Source organism: Poecilia formosa, unplaced genomic scaffold, assembly GCF_000485575.1.
Source record: "Poecilia formosa unplaced genomic scaffold, Poecilia_formosa-5.1.2 Scaffold225, whole genome shotgun sequence".
NCBI lineage: Eukaryota > Metazoa > Chordata > Actinopteri > Cyprinodontiformes > Poeciliidae > Poecilia > Poecilia formosa.
In genome coordinates, this window is record NW_006800164.1 from 118,896 (window position 1) to 136,871 (window position 17,976).

At 43.7% G+C, this 17,976-nt stretch overlaps 1 protein-coding gene across 5 annotated transcripts; it reads left to right on the top strand.

The window, feature by feature from the left end:
• Positions 1-1,133: 1,133 nt before the first annotated feature.
• als2b (alsin Rho guanine nucleotide exchange factor ALS2 b) lies at positions 1,134-17,914 on the top strand. Of its 5 annotated transcripts, none has more exons than XM_016679923.1 (35): positions 1,134-1,288; positions 1,664-1,733; positions 2,020-2,165; positions 3,148-4,085; positions 4,551-4,893; positions 5,865-6,039; positions 6,661-6,757; positions 6,847-6,924; positions 7,010-7,216; positions 7,726-7,897; positions 7,969-8,158; positions 8,236-8,301; positions 8,387-8,549; positions 9,152-9,283; positions 9,361-9,489; positions 9,597-9,620; positions 11,993-12,063; positions 12,459-12,525; positions 12,613-12,803; positions 12,882-12,947; positions 13,039-13,137; positions 13,386-13,550; positions 13,628-13,739; positions 13,822-13,899; positions 13,990-14,123; positions 14,209-14,373; positions 14,456-14,573; positions 15,153-15,310; positions 15,398-15,514; positions 15,606-15,782; positions 15,874-15,931; positions 16,014-16,075; positions 16,156-16,305; positions 16,703-16,799; positions 16,886-17,914. In XM_016679923.1, exons 2-35 carry the CDS (start codon positions 1,714-1,716, stop codon positions 16,922-16,924), a joined length of 5,004 nt encoding a protein of 1,667 aa, XP_016535409.1. In that variant the 5' UTR covers positions 1,134-1,288; positions 1,664-1,713; the 3' UTR covers positions 16,925-17,914. The 5 variants fall into 5 exon arrangements, with proteins under 5 accessions (XP_016535409.1, XP_016535410.1, XP_016535412.1 ...); XM_016679924.1 differs by having other exon boundaries at positions 15,398-15,493; XM_016679926.1 differs by having other exon boundaries at positions 4,551-4,848.
• The last annotated feature ends 62 nt before the right edge of the window (positions 17,915-17,976 follow it).

Below are 17,976 nucleotides of genomic sequence, written 5' to 3' on the forward strand. Positions count from 1 at the left end.
GTTCCTGTAATGTTTTCTGCTCCTGACCAGTTTGTTGCAGATAAAACTGGACTATTTCTGTACTCATTTTAATTTAATCTCCATTCTTCAAATGAGGCTGATGGGTCAAAGCTGCCTGGGAACAATGAGGAGGGATTAAAGGTTTGTCTCATTAAATGTATTAACATGAAACCTATTTGCACACAACCTAATGCAAAAAAGAAAAAAAGAAGAAAAATGCAAACGTAGCACCAACATTGTCTCGTGAACACGGACACGTCTTCACTTAATCTCTTTAGAATTGCATCTTTAACTGCTTTATGCCTTTTCATTCTTGAATCTGCTCACCATCCAGTTGAGCTTCAGATTAACAAAGCAGGAAAAACCTAAGATCTCACTCTGATGTTTAGAGAAAACTAGACCTCCATCCGCAAGACATTTGTGAAATGTGACAGTATTACTCTGACATTAGACATCTCTAACAATATTATTGTAAACTTTTTTTAGTTTCAATTTGCTCTATTCCTTTTCATTCTAATATATTCAAAATTATATCCAATATCACTTCTTTTGAAATTACCTTGTTGGTGTGGCCTTCTGCATAAATATAATTAGAAAAAGTTTAAATTTTTGGATGGAAGACAAAGAAACGACCCAAGAATAAACCTAATACTTCCTGGGTCCAAAAAACGTTTTTAGCTGATACTTGGCAAAGAATACAAAAACTTTGTTCAAAAACCTGTGTTGAATTCAGCCATGTCTCTTTTTCAGGAAATAGTATAGACTTTTGTGACCTACCTATTATGTTATTAAATTACAGCAAATAACCTCCCATCCACCCCCAAACACATGGCTAATAAAATGAAATACGTTGTTCATTACCAAACACTCTCCATTTAATAATGCATAAATTAGGGTTTGTAATGGTCCCCCTTCAAATGTTATATAAAATGTATGCATCAGTTCCGTTTAAAAATGACCGCACTTTGGGCACTCCTGATTTATACGGCACTGTGATTCATTAGAGGAGAATTACGCATAAGCTGGATACTAAAGGATTTCTAAATGTCCCAAATTCTAGTTCCGGCGTATTCGTACTGTCACTTTAAGAAACCTGGTTCTTTCTCATTTTTCCTCAATTTCAATGCTGAGTAGCGCCTCTTGTTTTGTAGACCATCTTTGCAGCTAACCGCTAATGTCAACAGTAAAACAACAAGCAGCGGCTTTTCTCTGCCAACAGCTCCACTAACGGAGGATTTACCTTCTGGGCTAAAGTAACAACCAGAAGAACAGTCAGCAGAACCGGCTGGTAAGAAAAAGAAGTTTTTTATTTTTTATTTTTTATCTTGTTTACCTTTAAGGTTTGGGTTTGTTTTTGTTGCTAGCTGCCAGGTTAGCTGATATCAGACAGCAAAGATTAGCAAACACCTGCCAGAAGCTGTATTATGATGTTTTTCAGAATTATTACGTCCGCAGTTTGTGCTGCAAATAATGGAATAAATGTATTTTAATGAAATGGTAAATTTTATCTCAGAAAAAATGTGAAGGGCGACAACGTGCTTTCGTTTTAAGATCTAAACCAGTTGGCTCAATTGTATGGTTTCTGTTTGGTTAAAATCAGATTGACAGCCTATAAATGGGCTTCATTAGGAAGCTGACTGTTAATGCTTGGTTTGTTACACAGGGCTGAGAGCAGCAGCCAGGTCCTGATGGAGCAGTAGAGCCCACTCACTGATGGAAGCCCAGGGGAAGAGGTAGGTCCCATCACCTCCTCAGGATTGGGGCTGATATAATCCTGCTCAGCTGTTTCTCCAGGCAGCCTGGATGGATGTGATCACCATGTGACATCGCCTACGGACGGAGCTCACTTCTGCTTTAACCAACAAAACAACTGTTGTTGGAAAAGCTGCTACTGCAGCCACCCACACATCTCCAATTCCTCTTTTAATCACTCTTTCTTTTATTTAAAACTGGTCGAAGCTTCTTTTTTTTTTCTTTCTTTTTTTTTGCACTGACATCAATGTGCTTTTTTTCCTCCAGCTCTGAAGATGAGGACGGAGGGGAGCGGGGTCTCCTCCACTCCTGGAGGGGCTATTCCTACAGCGTGGTCCCAGAGAGGCTGCTCCTCCCGCGGCCAGTGCTGCAGGTCGCCCTCGGAGCGCAGCACGGGGTTCTGCTGGTGGAAGGTGAAACTGCGCTGCCGTGATTCAAAGGCATAGAAATGAAGCTAGAGTTGTCCCGTGGCGCAGTGGTTAGAGCGCCACGGGACCGCAGATAGAGGTTACCGAGCTCGATTCCCGTCCTTGGTACGACTCCCTTGCTGAGGGAAAAAAGAGAAAGTCATTTCAATTGCTAATAATGTGTAGTAAAGGAACCACGCTAGACTGTTATCTGCATGTATAATATGATAAGATAACTGTAAAGTCTTTCCCAATTAGGAGAGTACCTTGTTTGACAATTACTGCCAAACCTCCTAAGTGGGTGATAAACTGATTTATCAAATCTTTGGTTTTTGCATATTTAAATTTTGGAAAACTTTTTTTTTTCTTTTCAACAAAGCTTTTCATAGTTTTGGTTTCCATAGTTCAGAGTGATGTCAGCATGCCCAAGATCAGTCGTCTTGTTTGAAAAGCATGTTTTACAGCTTCTATTTACTTGGGCTTTAAATTCAGGTCAGCTCCACGACAGAGTATTAGAGTCAGACTAAGATTTCTCTATTTTATTTATTTATTTATTTATTTTTTTTTTTTTTATGAAAAGAATTAAGTCATAAAAGTACAAGAGTGCAGTCATAATTTTAGGAGAATAAAATAGATAAAATTTTAAGGATTTTTCCTGGTAAAATCCTGACTTTATTCTGCTAATAGTGTGACTATATTCTCATAATTAAACAAAAATTCATGTCCTGGTTCTAATACTCCATCGTACAACTCACAAGGGATAATTGAAATAAAAACCACTTCTTGAAAATATTTTCTGCCATTTGGTTTTTTTTTGTTTGTTTTTTTTTTTCAGGAAAGAAAGCGAGTGAAAAAAATCGATTAAAATCGGATTTTTATTTCCCAGTCCTACTCTGAATCTTAATTTAACTTTTTTTTATGTAGAGCTGACTTCATATTAAAAGAAAAGTTTCCTCTGTTGTTTTGTTTCTGTTTTTTTAATTTACAGGAGGACAGGTGTATACTTTTGGGGAGTTGCCATGGAAGCAGACTCAGTCGTCCCAGCCTACTAAGCCGACCCTGGAGAACGCGCTCAGCGGGCAGCGGGTGGTCGCGGTCGCAGCCGGGAGCTTCCACAGCGGGGCGGTAACGGAGGACGGCACCGTCCACATGTGGGGGGACAACGCGGCGGGCCAGTGCGGCCTGTCGGGCCTCAGCTGCGTGCCCAACCCGACGCCCGTAGCCCTGCTGGAACCCGGCGGTGCTCAGTCGGTGCCCATCCTGGAGCTAGCTTGCGGAGAGAAACACAGCCTTGCGCTGTCGGCGCAGAGGGAGGTGTGGGCGTGGGGCAGTGGGTGTCAGCTGGGCCTGAAAGCGGCTGTCTTCCCCGTCTGGAAGCCTCAGAAGGTGGAGCAGCTGGCTGGGAGGTGGGTGCTGCAGGTGGCCTGCGGTGCTTCGCACAGCCTAGCTCTGGTGCGCTGCGTGGGACCCGACGGTATCCAGCGTCCCCCTGTGGACAAATGCAACCAGTGTAACCAGCTGCTGTACACGATGACGGACAAAGAGGACCACGTCATAATCTCTGACGGCCATTACTGCCCCATGGGAGTGGAAGCCAGAGAGGACCCCCCTCCTACCCAAACCTTGAAAACATCCCCATCTGAACCCATCCTGCCCTCCCACAGCAGCTCCACTTCAACCCCAGCAGCTCGCACTCCTGACCCCACCCCTGACCCCGAGGACTCCCAGAAGGCAGGAACAACTACCACAGCGCACCTGCCCTCTGACTCGGACCCCCTGCCTTCCCCTAAAGCTGCTGCTTCCACCTCTTCCGCTAAGAGCTCCCCGTATCCTGGCGAGCAGGAAGTGAAGGAATACCTGAGGAAGCTGTCGGACGCATCGCAGACTGAAGCCAAGATGGCCAACGGCGGTCTGCACGCGCTGCAGGTGAGCATCTGGATCCGTCACAGAACAGAAAAATTCATCTGGCAACTTTTAGTTAAGCACAATTAGAATATCTTGTATTTAATAATTCATAGCATTTGTTAATACATAAATGACCAAGTTGTTTCTCCAGCATTAGCACATTTAGCAGCATCTACATTAGATCAATTGACAGCGCTAAGACCGACCCCCCTGGGCTTTGATTGGTTGTTTTTGGTGCATTTCTTCGGATGTCAATAGCAGCTCAGGGAGGAGACGGGGAGATTGATGTTTTCACAAATCATCTGTCTCATAACAAACTGTAATGACATGGTGACAGTTATAATAAATAAGTCAAAGATTTGTTTTATTTTTTGTTTTTATAAAAGTTACAAGCTCGAGCTCTAAGTTTTCAGAATTTCTGCTGAAATCTGCTTCTGCTCAGGGTTTTTTTGTGTGTGTGTGTGTTTGTTTCCCCCCCCCCACCAGACGCCATCGTTGGGCCGCGGCTCGTCGGCCCTCAACAGCCTGGTGGCATCCTGTGCCTCGGCGGTGGGCGAGCGCGTTGCCTCCACCTACGAGGCCCTCTCCCTGAAGAGGATGATGAACTTCTACTTGCCGTCGTCGCGGCTGGAGGCGCTCGGCGGGGCGGCCGACGGCGGGGCGGAGCGCGTCCGCCGGGAAGAGTCGGTCCAGGCCAAGAAGAGCTCCAGCACAGGGGACATTCACGAGGAGGAGGCAGAGGGTCTGCGGCGCCGCCTCTCGCTGCCGGGGCTCCTTTCTCAGGGTAGATACGCCGTTCACCTCTTATCCTCCTCCTATGGCCCACTGCGTAAGTACAGCCAGCGCGTGTGCAGCTGGATGCATGCCTTTCGCTCTGGAGCATCTATAGCTGCGTTTCCATTAGCCATAAAAAATTGTGTAGGCACATTGAAATTGGATTAGGAAAATAAATATGTATTAATGGAAACAACCAATTTTGGCAAAAAATCTCTGTTTTTTCAATAAAAGGTTTTTACGCTAGGGGGCAGTGTTGTTTTTTTTCTACTGACGGAAAAGATAAAGAAGACGACAGGAAGTGACAGGAGGAAGATGGCGCTGTGAACAAACGTATTCACGTGTTGATTTTCATTGCGTTTATTTAATTGCAAAACTGTGTTTTTCTTTTTTTTCTACATTAGCGGAATATAAACCAAATTTTGCTCACATTCGTAATGGAAACGCAGTTTATCTCATCTGCTTCTGTGTTGGCTGGTTTTTCTGCTGCTGTTTTTTCAGTCGTCTGTTTGTCTTGAGCCATTCCTGTTTTCAGTCTTCGCCACAGAAAGGCTAAAGGTCAACCTCTGAAATCTCCCGGTCAATAGACGACATGCGGCAGCCGCTCATCTGGATACGGCCTGCAGCAGGTCGTGAACAATAACAAGAAGTGAAACATTTAGTTGAAGAATTGGTTTCTAAAGGGAAGTGGAGCTTGTCGCAGTGGTGGTTTCTGACTAAAATGCACCAGATTTCTCTTTATTTAAATTAGCAGGACATGCAGTAAGAAGGTCGCTATTTGTGCACGAAGCACATCCAGTTTTCTTCACTAACAGTTTGGGTCGGTTTTGCTTTGGTTGTCTCTTCGTTTCTATTAACCTTCACTGATCTGCACGTTTCGTCTGATTAAATGCAGCCATTGTTTCCGTCTGTGCGCAGGCATGAGTTCACTCTCGTCTTTGAGTCACTTTAACCTCCATCAATCACAATGTCCTTAAATCTTCCAAAGACGAACCTTTTTTACGTGTCGGCTCTTCGTCTCCGCAGTGTCGCCGCGGCTGCTGAGGAAGATGGGGCGCTCCAGGACGCGGGCCTTCGCCCTCACCCCCATGGGAGGGGGCGTTCCCGAGGACCAGGAGGTGTTTCCCACCCTGCAGACCGAAGTGTGGAGCTGGGGACACGGCGAGCACGGGGAGCTGGGACACGGAGACAACCTGGACAGGTGGACAGACCAAATGAAGGGCTTCAGTTTTCCTCAAACAGGCGTTTGAGTAACCAAAGTGCTATTTATCTATCTGTCTTTTCATCGATTTTTAGCAGCTGCTTTTTGGTTAATGCTTCATGATTATTAAGTCTAACTTGCTGTGTTTGCGTTACGAATGAGCACAAAACCAATTAGACATTTTTAGATTAATCTCAGAATTTCTCTTAAAAAAAAACAACTTTCAAACGTAAAAAAACCCATACTGTTTGATTTTTTTCAGAAATTTTCTGAGCTCCAAAAGTCAAAAATTGGTTAGAAAAAAAAAACTAACATTTTGAGATGAATCTCAGAAATTTTCTGGAAGAAACTTGGATATTATTTGAGTTTCAAAAGTTGAAATTTCTTGACACTTGAAACTCAGAAATTTCTACATTTCTAAGTTTCTTAGCACATATTTTACTTCTCTGTCTCCAATGGCCCCAACATGCAGTCAAAGAAAAAAACAACTTATCCTTGTACCAAAACACGTTTTCTTTGTTTGTTTTTAATTGGTGTGTTTTCATGAAGTAATTCTCAATATTGTCTATCATACGGTCGGTGGAAACGCTGCGGCGGTGTGTGTTTGGTGTGTGTTTGCAGGCTGCAGCCGCTCTGCATCAAGAGCCTGAACAAGAAGGAGGTGATCCGTGTTTCAGCCGGCGCTCATCACTCCATCGCTCTGACGGCTCAGTCTCAGGTCCGCCTGTCGGCACTTAACATTTATGGTATTTATCTTCAATTGCTAACAGTATATTTAAAAAAAAAATGTGTGTATTTCCTCTCTAGGTGTATTCATGGGGCAGTAACCTCTCCGGTCAGCTGGGACACATGGACACGCCCAGCACCGTCCCCCGTCTTGCAAAAGTCTGTAAACTAACCGGTGCTGAAGTTCATCCCAGGAGTCGCGTTGGCATTTTTATTCGTTTTTTTTCTTCTTACTCCCTTCCAGCTGTCGGAGGGGATCCGGGTTTGGGACGCCAGCGCTGGGGAGAGACACACTCTGCTGCTGGCTGACGGAGACTGCATCCAGCCCATCATTTACTACAGCGGGCAGCAGGTGAAGGAGGCTGGAGGAGAGGAAGAGGAGGTGGAGGAGGAAGACGAGAGGCCGGGAGGCTACACCCAGCAGCCCGTCCTGCTCCCATTCTGCATGAACGTAAGATTACGTTGCCAACTCATTCGATGCTACATTCGTTCAGCGCAAAAAAAAACCCTTGGCATTATGTCTGAAATATATACATTTGTACATGTTTGTCATGAACCAGGTCTTGCATTTCATTGATAATCTTAAAAAGGTTTTGAATTGGAGTTAGTGAAAACCATATGGGGCACTCTGAGAAATTTTATCTTATTTTTTTCAAATTTTTTTTTTTTCTGGCTATTATTTTCTGTGTATGCAGACAATATCCAATTATATAGTAATAAGCTTTTTTGTCTTGAATTTTATGTCTTTTCAGTAGTCTTTAAAAGACTTGTGGACATAATTTTATCGTCCACTGGAGCTGACCAATAAGTCCAGAATGTGGTTTATAGTTGCAAACTGTGGGGTGTTATGATGTAAAACTAATCAGCTTTGCGCTAAAGTTATTATTTTTGTTAATGTTCTTGATATTTTTTTTTTTATTCAGAATCTTGTTTTAAATTTTGTTGCGTGTCGTTCTTCAGCTGGGCTTCGTGAGCGGCGTGGTCGCCGGCGGGCGCCGGTGCGTCGCGCTGTCCGACAGGAACGTCATGGGCTTCATCTCCAGTCTGCACGAGTTGGCGTCCGCGGAGAGGAAGTTCTACTGCAAGCTGTGCGACGTCAAATCCCAAGTTCTGCGCCCCCTGCTGGAGCTCGGTGAGAACAAGTTAAACTGATATTGGTACCTTTGTGTGTAAAATGCCTCACTAATTTGGCTCCTTCTTCAGAGTCTCTGAGCTCAGCGTTGGGGCCGGCGGCCACTGAGCTCCTGCAGACGCTGGCGGGCAGATTCAGCCTGCTGAGCCACCTGACCGGGCAGCACGCCGCCAGCCTCACCGCCAACCTGCGGCGCGGCCGTGACGTCAGCAGCCTCCTCATGCTGGAGCACGCCAGCATCTTCCTAGACGTCTACAACAAGTTCGTATCCAGAAACGCGACGTTTTTTGATTCTGCGCTCCAGCTTTCTGTTTAATAACTCTTCTGTTGTTTTAAAGCTACTGTTCAACTGTGGGGAACTTCTTTGTGATGGGAGGTTTCCACGCTCTTACAAAACCGTCCTTGTGAGTTTACTGTTAGCTTTAACCTGAAAACATGTGTTTCACAATATTAAATGCTAATTTATTTTGTTCTTTTTTTTTTTTTAAGGGACATCTTCGGAAAAAGTCCCGAGTTGCTGCAGAGGCTGTCGGAGTGCAGCGAGGAGAACACCGCCACTTCCGACCTCTTGGTGGCGCTCTTCTACCTCCCAACACAACACTTGCACGAATACGGCCGGCTGCTGCTCAAACTGGCCACCTGCTTCGAAGTGGTACGCAGAGTAGATGATCGAGAAACACCAATCTGATATCGGTCGATATCGGTCCTGATATTGAAAACAATTCTGGATCAGGAATCGTGACAACGTGTCGGTTCCACAAGAGCAAATCTACTTAGTCTAATTCTATGCTTTTTTTTCTATGAGTGATATTTATTTATTTTACATTATATTTAGAATTAATTGTACTTTCTGAACCATTTTAAAAGTTTGTTGCAGTTTATTTTCTACATGTTTGACCAATGTAGTCAACTTATTGTTTGTGTCAGTTTCAATTTTTGCTTGTTTGTAGTGTGTGAAGCTATCAGATGTGCTATACTGGTGCAGAGATATCAAATAATTTTGTTATTCAGTACATTTATGTCCATATAAAAAAAAAGAACAATTTTAAGTCAATCCAGCGTTATTTCTCAGTATCGTATCGGTATCGGCCGATGCTAAACCTCACATATCGGTATCAGAAGTGATTTTTAAATGCTGAAATGAAATCAGCTTAAATTGTTGATTTGCTGGTGGTAAAGTCGACTGAAATGACCGTCATTATTCCACCTAAAGCAGGCAGCACCGTGTTTATTTTATGTCTGTCGTCGATTCAGAGTTCCGGTGACTACCAGAAGCTGCAGGACAGCTGGTCCAAGTTCGAAGCTCTGACTCTGCAGCTGAAGAGGAAAAGGAAAGAGGCCGAGTACACCTTCCACTTCTGGAAGAGCTTCCCGGGGAAAATGACGGTACTCCTTTGGTTTCGGGCGTCCTCGGCGTCTCGTGGCGCTTCAGCAGGATAAACGTGAGCTCTGTTTGTGGCCAGGACTCCCTGAGGAAGCCCCACCGCCGACTCATCTACGAGAGCAGCAACAAATCTCTCTCGGTGCAGAACGCCGGCCGCTTTTCCGTCAACTGGTTCATCCTCTTCAACGACTCGCTGGTGCACGCGCAGGTCAGACCCTCACGCGTGCTCTTGCTGCGTCACATCTTTGGCTGTTCTGCTTTTTCTCTCTCCGGTGTGTTTCAAGAGTCTGTGTGTGCTTGCCTCTGTGCTGTCAGGGCGTGGCGCCTTGTAAAAACCTTGTAAGTATCCAGCCAGGAGACGATTTCATCTCCCCCTGTCCAGCCCCTCTTCATCCTCTTTGTTTTTCTTCTTTCTTGTCTGTCTTTGTTTTAGGTGTTTAGGGCTTTGAGTCATCAGCTTTATTTATTTATTTATTTATTTATTATTAATATCACAGAATTCAATTTAAAATTTTTGAAATTAACTGAAGTCAATACATCTATTTATCTGTTTTTAGATAAATTCAATCTCAATAGTTATTGTATATGTTTAAAGGCTCCAAAAAGCCAATTAATTCGAGGGAGTAATAATAATAAACAGAAACTGCAGTTGGCCTTTAAGGGGTTATAAAAGTGAACTTTTACAATATGTTGCACATAAATATTCAAACGTTTGTCACGAGTTTGCCAAGCCGTTAACACCAAATTAAGAGGCAGGTTTTCCAGAATGGTAGATTGTATTAATTTTTTTGTGCAGTCTAGTTTATTTCATTGGCACATCTTGATAGATATGTAGGAAACTTTGCCTTTACAATGTATGTTTTGGGTTGAAATATACAAAAAAGTTTTAAAACTTTAAGGGAACCAATTATGCAATACTCACATTTTGTACTTTTTTCTACTTCCAACTGGGTCTCTAAAAACAGCCCAAGTGCTCGTACAAAAACACCCAGACGTTTTTAAAAATATTTTTGGCTCTGTTGCCCTTTGTTTCACAGTAGATTGACAAGAAAGCAAGTTATGATTAAGGGCAAAAGTCAACGGGCCGGGACTCGAACCTGTGACTGCCTTTGCACTTGGGTCCTGTGTTCCACTCAGCCACGTTTTGACAATAACTTCATGTTTTATGGTGTCTGGAAAATGAGCCATTTCAAAAAACCTCTTGAATGTAACATCACAAACCAGCAGGCTCTGCCCCTCACTTAGTAACTCTACCAAAACCCAACCTGTTACCTAGCAACCCAAGCGGAGCTCCACCATGTTTGTGCCGAATAACCGCTGCTGGAAAACACAAGTATTTTGGGCTTGCCCTCCAGAAAACACTTGCTGTGTTCTTGTTGGTTGCCCAGGATGCTCCGCGTCTGCTTTCCAAAGACGTACGGTTGTGTAGTTGTGCATCATTTTTCAGCCATTTTCACTTGTGAACATAAATGTTGAATTTGGGGGGGGTGTGGCCAGCAGCAGCTTATTTGGATTTAAAATGATAAGACGCCCGAAAAGGGCTCAAAAAATCTGAAATGAACATGTTTTGTATAGACCGTAGACTTATCTTGACCTGTTCAAGGAAACATGAAAGGCCACTTTTAAGAAAAATTAAGTAAAACTTGTGTTTTACCATCTTACCTCTATTTATGGTTTCCAACCACAAATATCTAAATCCGGGTGCGTTACTATCTGGATCCTTTAAGTGATGCTCAGCCCTCTCCTGACCTCCACCCTCTGCCTGCCCTCCACCTCCAGGACGCTGCATGGGAAGATAAACTCTCCACAACCAAGGCTCCAACATTTTACCCATTTCTGTCATTTGCTCGTTTATTTCTTCTCCCACATTACGATCAGTGATAATTGACCTACATCCAAGAAAAGGTGGTGAAAGTTTTTATTTCCTGGGAAAGCCTTGGTTCATGCTGTTGGTTTGGGATATGAAAACTAAAACCACCAACAGTTTTTGTTGCCTTCTCAACAGCAGGTTCCTGTTTCATTCGTTTCTCCCACTTCCTTTATGTTCATATCGAGTCGTTTAGTGAGTCCTGTGATTGTCCCGATGGTGTGAAACCTGTTTGGACGTGCAGCCGTCATCGGTTTTAAATGTAAAATGCGTGACTGGAAGCCAGGCCTTTATTTCTGCAACATCTTTGCAGGACTTTTTGCCGTGTGAATTTGAGAAGCGGTGCGTCGACAGACATTAGAACCTGCATGTAAAAATCGTGTGTTTTGCATGATTGTTTTAAATCTGTTATTTAAATGTGAGATTTTTTTTTTCATTAAATACAAGTAAAGCCTGAAGCATAAAGCCCAAAAATGCAAATATTTTTGTTCGTTATTGAGACATTTTTAGAAACATTTTTTATTTTATCCATGGAGAAACTTTAATATTTTCCCATAGATAGCGAATCATTTTTTTGTTGATTTAAAAAAAAAAAGTATCAAAAGTTGAAAACTAGAATATTTTAGAATAAACAGTCCTACATTAAATTCCTTCTTTAAAGCTTTTTATGAAATGTATATGGCTGTAGTAATGGAAACTGTTGAACATCTGGATTCTTTTAGACTTTAATGTTGGAAACGGAGACGTTTGTCTCAAATTTATTTTTCAAAAACACATTTTATAAACTGAGATTTTCTCCTTTTATCTTCGCTCTTCCGCTCCTCCTTCCTCCACCTACGTCCAGTTCTCCACCCATCACATCTTCGCTCTGGCCACGCTGTGGGTGGAGCCGACACCAGAGGACGAGTCCGGACTGTAAGTTGTTTAAAAGCAAAAGCGCTAAAGGAGACACGATTTCCAAAAAAATATTATTGACATAAATAACTTTAAAATACAAATGTCCTCTTTTTGAACCCACAGTTTTACAGATCAAGATTGTAGCGGTTAGCTTTTACAAACGGTGCGAGACTGCAAAAGACATCCGAAATTTCGCTCAGTATCCATCACTGAGGAATCATTTTTGGATATTGAGAGAAAATATAAAACTTGCTCTTGATATGTAATGTTTTGGAATCCATTTTGGATAATTATTTTTCGTATGTCGTCAGTATTGACTAACAAATACTTTGAAATGAAATACTTTTGTCCTGGAATACGTGTGGACAGAGTCGGGCTGGTCGCGGCTGATTTCAGAATCGGTTTCTGTGCAGACATGGTTTGAAGGTGGTCACGCCTGAGGAGACGCTAACTCTGCTGGCCTCGTCTTCCGCCGAGAAGGTAGACCTACAAACGGACACGGCTCTCCTCCTAAACACTTTTTCACTTTACTGGATTTGTGATTTTCTGCCTTTTTCTTTTTTTTAGACCAAGTGGCTCCGCGCCATCAACCAGGCCGTGGATCAGGCTCTGAGCGGGGTGGGGCAGGACGCCGGCGGCTCGACGTCAAAGTCGGACCCTCCGATCTCCAGGACGGCTTCGTACACATTCTATAAAGACGGACGGCTGAAGGATGCGACTTACGAGGGTCGCTGGCTGACTGGCAAGCCTCATGGCAGGTTGGTCACGGTTTGACACTAAGAAAACTTTTTAGCCAAAGTAGGATTTCTGTAATTTTATATTTTTTATAATTTCAGAGGTATCCTAAAGTGGCCTGATAGGAGGATTTATACTGGCTCGTTCAAAAGCGGGTTGGAGGATGGGTGAGCAATGAGAATAACCTCTAAATGTATCAGAATCACCAAGCAGAAAGATTTATTTTTTTCAAACATTGTTTTTGTGTCTCTTGTGCAGCTTTGGGGAGTTTGCTTGTCCCAATAAGGCGCTGAGTAAAGATGATCTTTATCAAGGTTACTGGAAAGAAGGGAAGATGCATGGCCTTGGGACATACCGGTAAATCTATTATAAAGATAACAAGTTAGCTTTTGGGTTGGTTTTTTTACCTGAGCACTATGTATTACATTTTAAGGTTTTTCCAACTTGAGTACATCTACAATTCTCTGTCTTGAATCTTTACTGATTTCCTCGGTCATGCCAATAAGAGCTGCCAAACAAACCATGTTATGCTGCTAAAAAGAGAAACTCCAGGTTGCATTTGTCACGATGTTGTGAGAGCCTAAGCCTCCTCTGTCTGGCTGAAGGTACGCAAGCGGCGAAGTTTACGACGGCTCCTTCCAGGACGGCATGCGGCACGGCCACGGGATGCTGCGCAGCGGAAAGCACAACACCTCGTCCCCCAGCGTTTTCATCGGACAATGGCTACAAGACAAGAAAACAGGCTACGGAGTCTTTGACGACATCACAAAGTAACGCTCGGAACTTCCCGAGATCGTTTCATTTTGACAAAGGATTGTCTGCTCAGATGTTCCTCTTATCTTTGAAGAGGGGAGAAGTACATGGGAATGTGGCAGGACCACCAGCGGCAGGGCACGGGGGTCGTCGTCACCCAGTTTGGTCTGTACTATGAAGGTGCCTTCAAAGACAACAAGATGATGGTGAGAATTTCTAGCAAACAGGCTATAAAATCTAACGGCTGTGATGGTGGGATTAAATCCGGGGCGGTTTTTTATACTTCAGGGTACAGGAATCCTTCTGTCTGAGGACGACACAACCTACGAGGGGGAGTTCTCCGATGATTGGACCCTCAGTGGGAAGGTGGACTGAATGTGAACTGATCTAAGCCACCCACTAGGGATCAGATGAGCCCTATTTAGAGATTAAACGCTCCGTCTCTTTCTGACTTAGGGTGTACTTACTATGCCGAATGGTGACTACCTGGAGGGTTCCTTTAGTGGCGAGTGGGGGTCTGGCCTCAAAGTGACGGGCTCCTACTTCAAGCCAAACCTGTTTGATGCTGAAAAGGACAAGAACCGGGCCGTGTAAGCTCTTGTTTTTATCTTTGAAAACCCTTTAAATGAAATGCCTCGCTGTGGTTTAGACCAATCTATCCATCCATCCAACCAGGAAGTTGGGTCGGCTGAGCGTGAGGGCGGAGGAAAAGTGGCAGGCAGTGTTTGAGGAGTGCTGGAGTCAGCTGGGTTGCGAGGCACCAGGGCAAGGGGAGCACTTGAAGGCCTGGGAGAATATTGCTGTGGCCCTGACCTCCAGGAGGCAGCAGATCCAAGACAGGTACCCAAAAAAATGAGAGTTGACCCTTTTTTAATACCGTTACCGAACAGGAGAGGTTCCATTCCTGGTTTTTGTTTCTCAGTCCAGAAATATTGTCTCGGAGTCACAGTAAAACTCTAGAGGGCCTGGAGGTCATCCCCCAACATGAAGAGCCTATCACAATTGAGAGATATCACATCGTCCGAATGTACCTACTCAAGGTGAGTTCATCGGACATTTATCTTTGCATTTAGGTATACATATTTGAATGAGCATTGATGAATTATCAGGGGTTTTTTTTCCAACAATGAAATTGCTTGATGTAATCGTAACCATGGAAGAGAGTATTGAAGAGCAGCAGCTTTCCATTGTGGTGTCCCTCAAGGACGTGTCATCAGTCTCCTTTTTTTTTCTTAATTTGCATGAGTTATTTTGGTTATATTAATATATTTTATGCCTCTGTCATTCAGATAGTACAGTTGTTTATGATTCCCGTCTTATTTCCTTCCTAAACTGTGTCTAAAGGAATGGCATTTTTAAAAGTAAGATTCTTAAGAACTTATTTTCTGACTGACGTCATTCTAAAGAAATATAAACATGTCCAGTATGAGCCACATTTTACTGGGAAGGATGTGTTAAAAAAAAAAGTGCTTTTTTTCTGGCCTGTGTCTCAAACAAACATGTTTGAGACACAGTAGATCCTGGTTAGTTTTGGTATGATTGCATCCCTATCGGAATTTAGCTTCAGGTTGTCAAACAAGCAAACACCTGAAAATCATTATCCTCTTCTGCTGTTTTAGGCTTGTGACACCCCCCTCCATCCTCTGGGCCGGCTGGTGGAAACCCTTGTGGCCGTCTACAGGATGACCTACGTTGGCGTGGGCGCGAACCGTCGCCTGCTGCCTCAGGCGGTCAACGAGATCAAGTCTTACCTCTTCCGCATCTTCCAGATTGTCAGGTACAAGCAGGAGCATCTTCAAGCAAAAATGACGCTGCTGTTCTGTGTGCTTCATCTTCCGGCTTATTTGTGTTAAATTCTCTGCAGATTTCTCTTCCCTGACCTGCCAGAAGAGGGCGGTCTAATACCCGAACCAACTGAAAACCTTCCAGATGAAAACCAGGAGACGTCCGCTGACAACCGGTCAGAGTCGCCCAAACCAGGGTACGAACTGAGCTGCTGCTCTCACTGCTGGAACAGATCAGGATGAACTTCTTCTTCTTCTTCTTCTTGTGTTTTTTTTTATCATTTACAGCCGCGTGGTGAGTAGCTCGGCTCTGCTGCTGCCTGTCCTGCTGCCTCGCCTCTACCCACCGCTCTTCACTCTCTATGCTCTGGAGAAGGAGAAGGAGGATGACATGTACTGGGAATGTGTCCTGCGCCTCAACAAGCAGCCCGACCTCGCCCTGCTTGCCTTCCTGGGTGTCCAACAGTAAAAACACACGCTCTGTCTGAATACTTACAACCGCATGGAAGAGAAATCTGACCTGGTAACTTTATTAGCTTTTCTTCTCCTGTTGCAGAAAGTTTTGGCCTGTTTCAATCCCAAACTCTTTGCCTGCTCCAGGAGAGAAGCAGCCGGTATCATTTATTTAACTTATGAAATAAATTGAACTCTCTACATTTTAGATACAGAGCCTCCTTTAACGATGATGTTCTGTAGGTTATCTCAAGCACTAAAGATGCCTGCTTTGCCTCGGCAGTCGAAACGCTACAGCAGATCAGGTAGAAGTCAGCTCTACAGTTAAGGTAAATCTAACATGAGCGCAGATCAGTCAGGCTTCCTGTTTCCTGTGTTTTTGCAGCACAACGTTCACCCCGTCAGACAAGCTGCAGGTGATCCAGCTCACCTTCGAGGAGATCACGCAGGAAGTGCAATCTCTGCTGAAGCAGGACTTCCTGTGGTCCATGGATGAACTGTTCCCCGTGTTCCTGTATGTGGTGCTGCGGGCCCGGTACGGCGCTGACTGGCTCTGATGGCTGAGAGGAAGCAGAGCGGTTGTTTCAGAAAACAGTGCAGGCGACTTAGTTTGAGATCATGATAGTCCATCCATCCATCCATCCATCATCTGACCAACCATTCAACCGACCAACCAATTTATCCATCCATCCATCCATCCATCCAACCAACCATCTATCATCATTTAACCAACCATTCAACCGACCAACCAATTTATCCATCCATCCATCCATCATCCAACCAACCAACCATTTATCCATTTACTCGAGATTGCGTCCTTAAACAATCTCTAGGCAGCTGATTTAGTCCATTGTTGGTCTGCAGTTTGTTTAGTTATTTACCACTTTCTCTGTTGTTGTTTAAATAAAATCCATCTCGTGTTTTCCCGTTAGAATCCGAAATCTCGGCTCAGAGGTCAGCCTGATTGAAGACCTGATGGATCCGTGCGTTCAGCACGGCGAGCACGGAATCATGTTTACCACCCTGAAGGTAACGCACAGCCGCGCACTCTCAGCTTTGCTGGGGTCTTTGCATCCATAGTCGGGTCACGCACTCATGTCTCTTCACCCCCGCAGGCCTGCTACTACCAGATCCAACATGAGAAGGTCACATAGAACGACGGCAGCGCCTGTACTTCCTCATCCATCCCTGCAGCGGACGATCAGAATCGGTGTGACTTGCTCAGGAAGCAAGTCCTTCAGCTGCTGTCACGTAGACGAGGATCACCTGGTCCGTTCTGACTTTTCACCTCTGAGCAGGTGTAAACGATGAGCTGCTTCTTTCCATTTTGATCCAGGTGGAGTGGGGAAACATTAAATCACCAACTGTTGAAGGGAAAAGGGAGTTTGGAGTTGTGCTGCAAGGAGATGAAACCTACATTTCTTACAAAGACGATGTGGACATATTTTTTTAAATATGGATGTGGAAGTATTTTCATGTGTCATGGTTACAAGTGGTGTCGACATCAACTCAAAACTGTAGCGCCCTCTGGTGGAAACAGCAGGTTTGTACAGAAACAGATGTGAGAGATGAAGGAGAGATTACTTAATACTAAAACCAATTTGATAAATGAGAAATTAGGGAGAAAATATGTATAAATCTGAACTGCTTTGACTGTGACTCTTGATCAAACTAAAAAAAAAAAGTGTCTTTTTTTAATGGATGACCTTTGGACCTCAGACAGAAGTGATTTTGTGAAGTTGTGAAGGTTTAACTTGTGTATTGTTTTATTTTTTCCTTCTAGACAATCTGAGCCTAAATGCCACACATCCCTGAACGGTACCGACTTTAAACCCTTAGCGCTGTAAAAATCAAAACGCCTCAAAAACCTTGTCATCTGAATTATCCTTGGGTATAAATTCTGAATTTAGGAGGTTTGTAATTCCTAAAGTTAAAAAAAATCTACATAAATCATCATTCAGAGGTGGGATTTCTGCTCCATCTGTTAATATCGACTTTTCTCATTCTTACTCGTGCATCGTGTCAACTTGTTCCAGTGTGGAAAACTGACTTAAGAGAGGATTCTTTTAATAAAATACAATATATCATGATTCATCGCATGAAGAGATGAAATTGCGGGTTTTGTAAAAAGGAAAAAAAAAAAAGTTCATTTATTTGTGTCATTCCAACGGTTCCCTGTGTCCGAAACGATTTACTCAACCTGAAG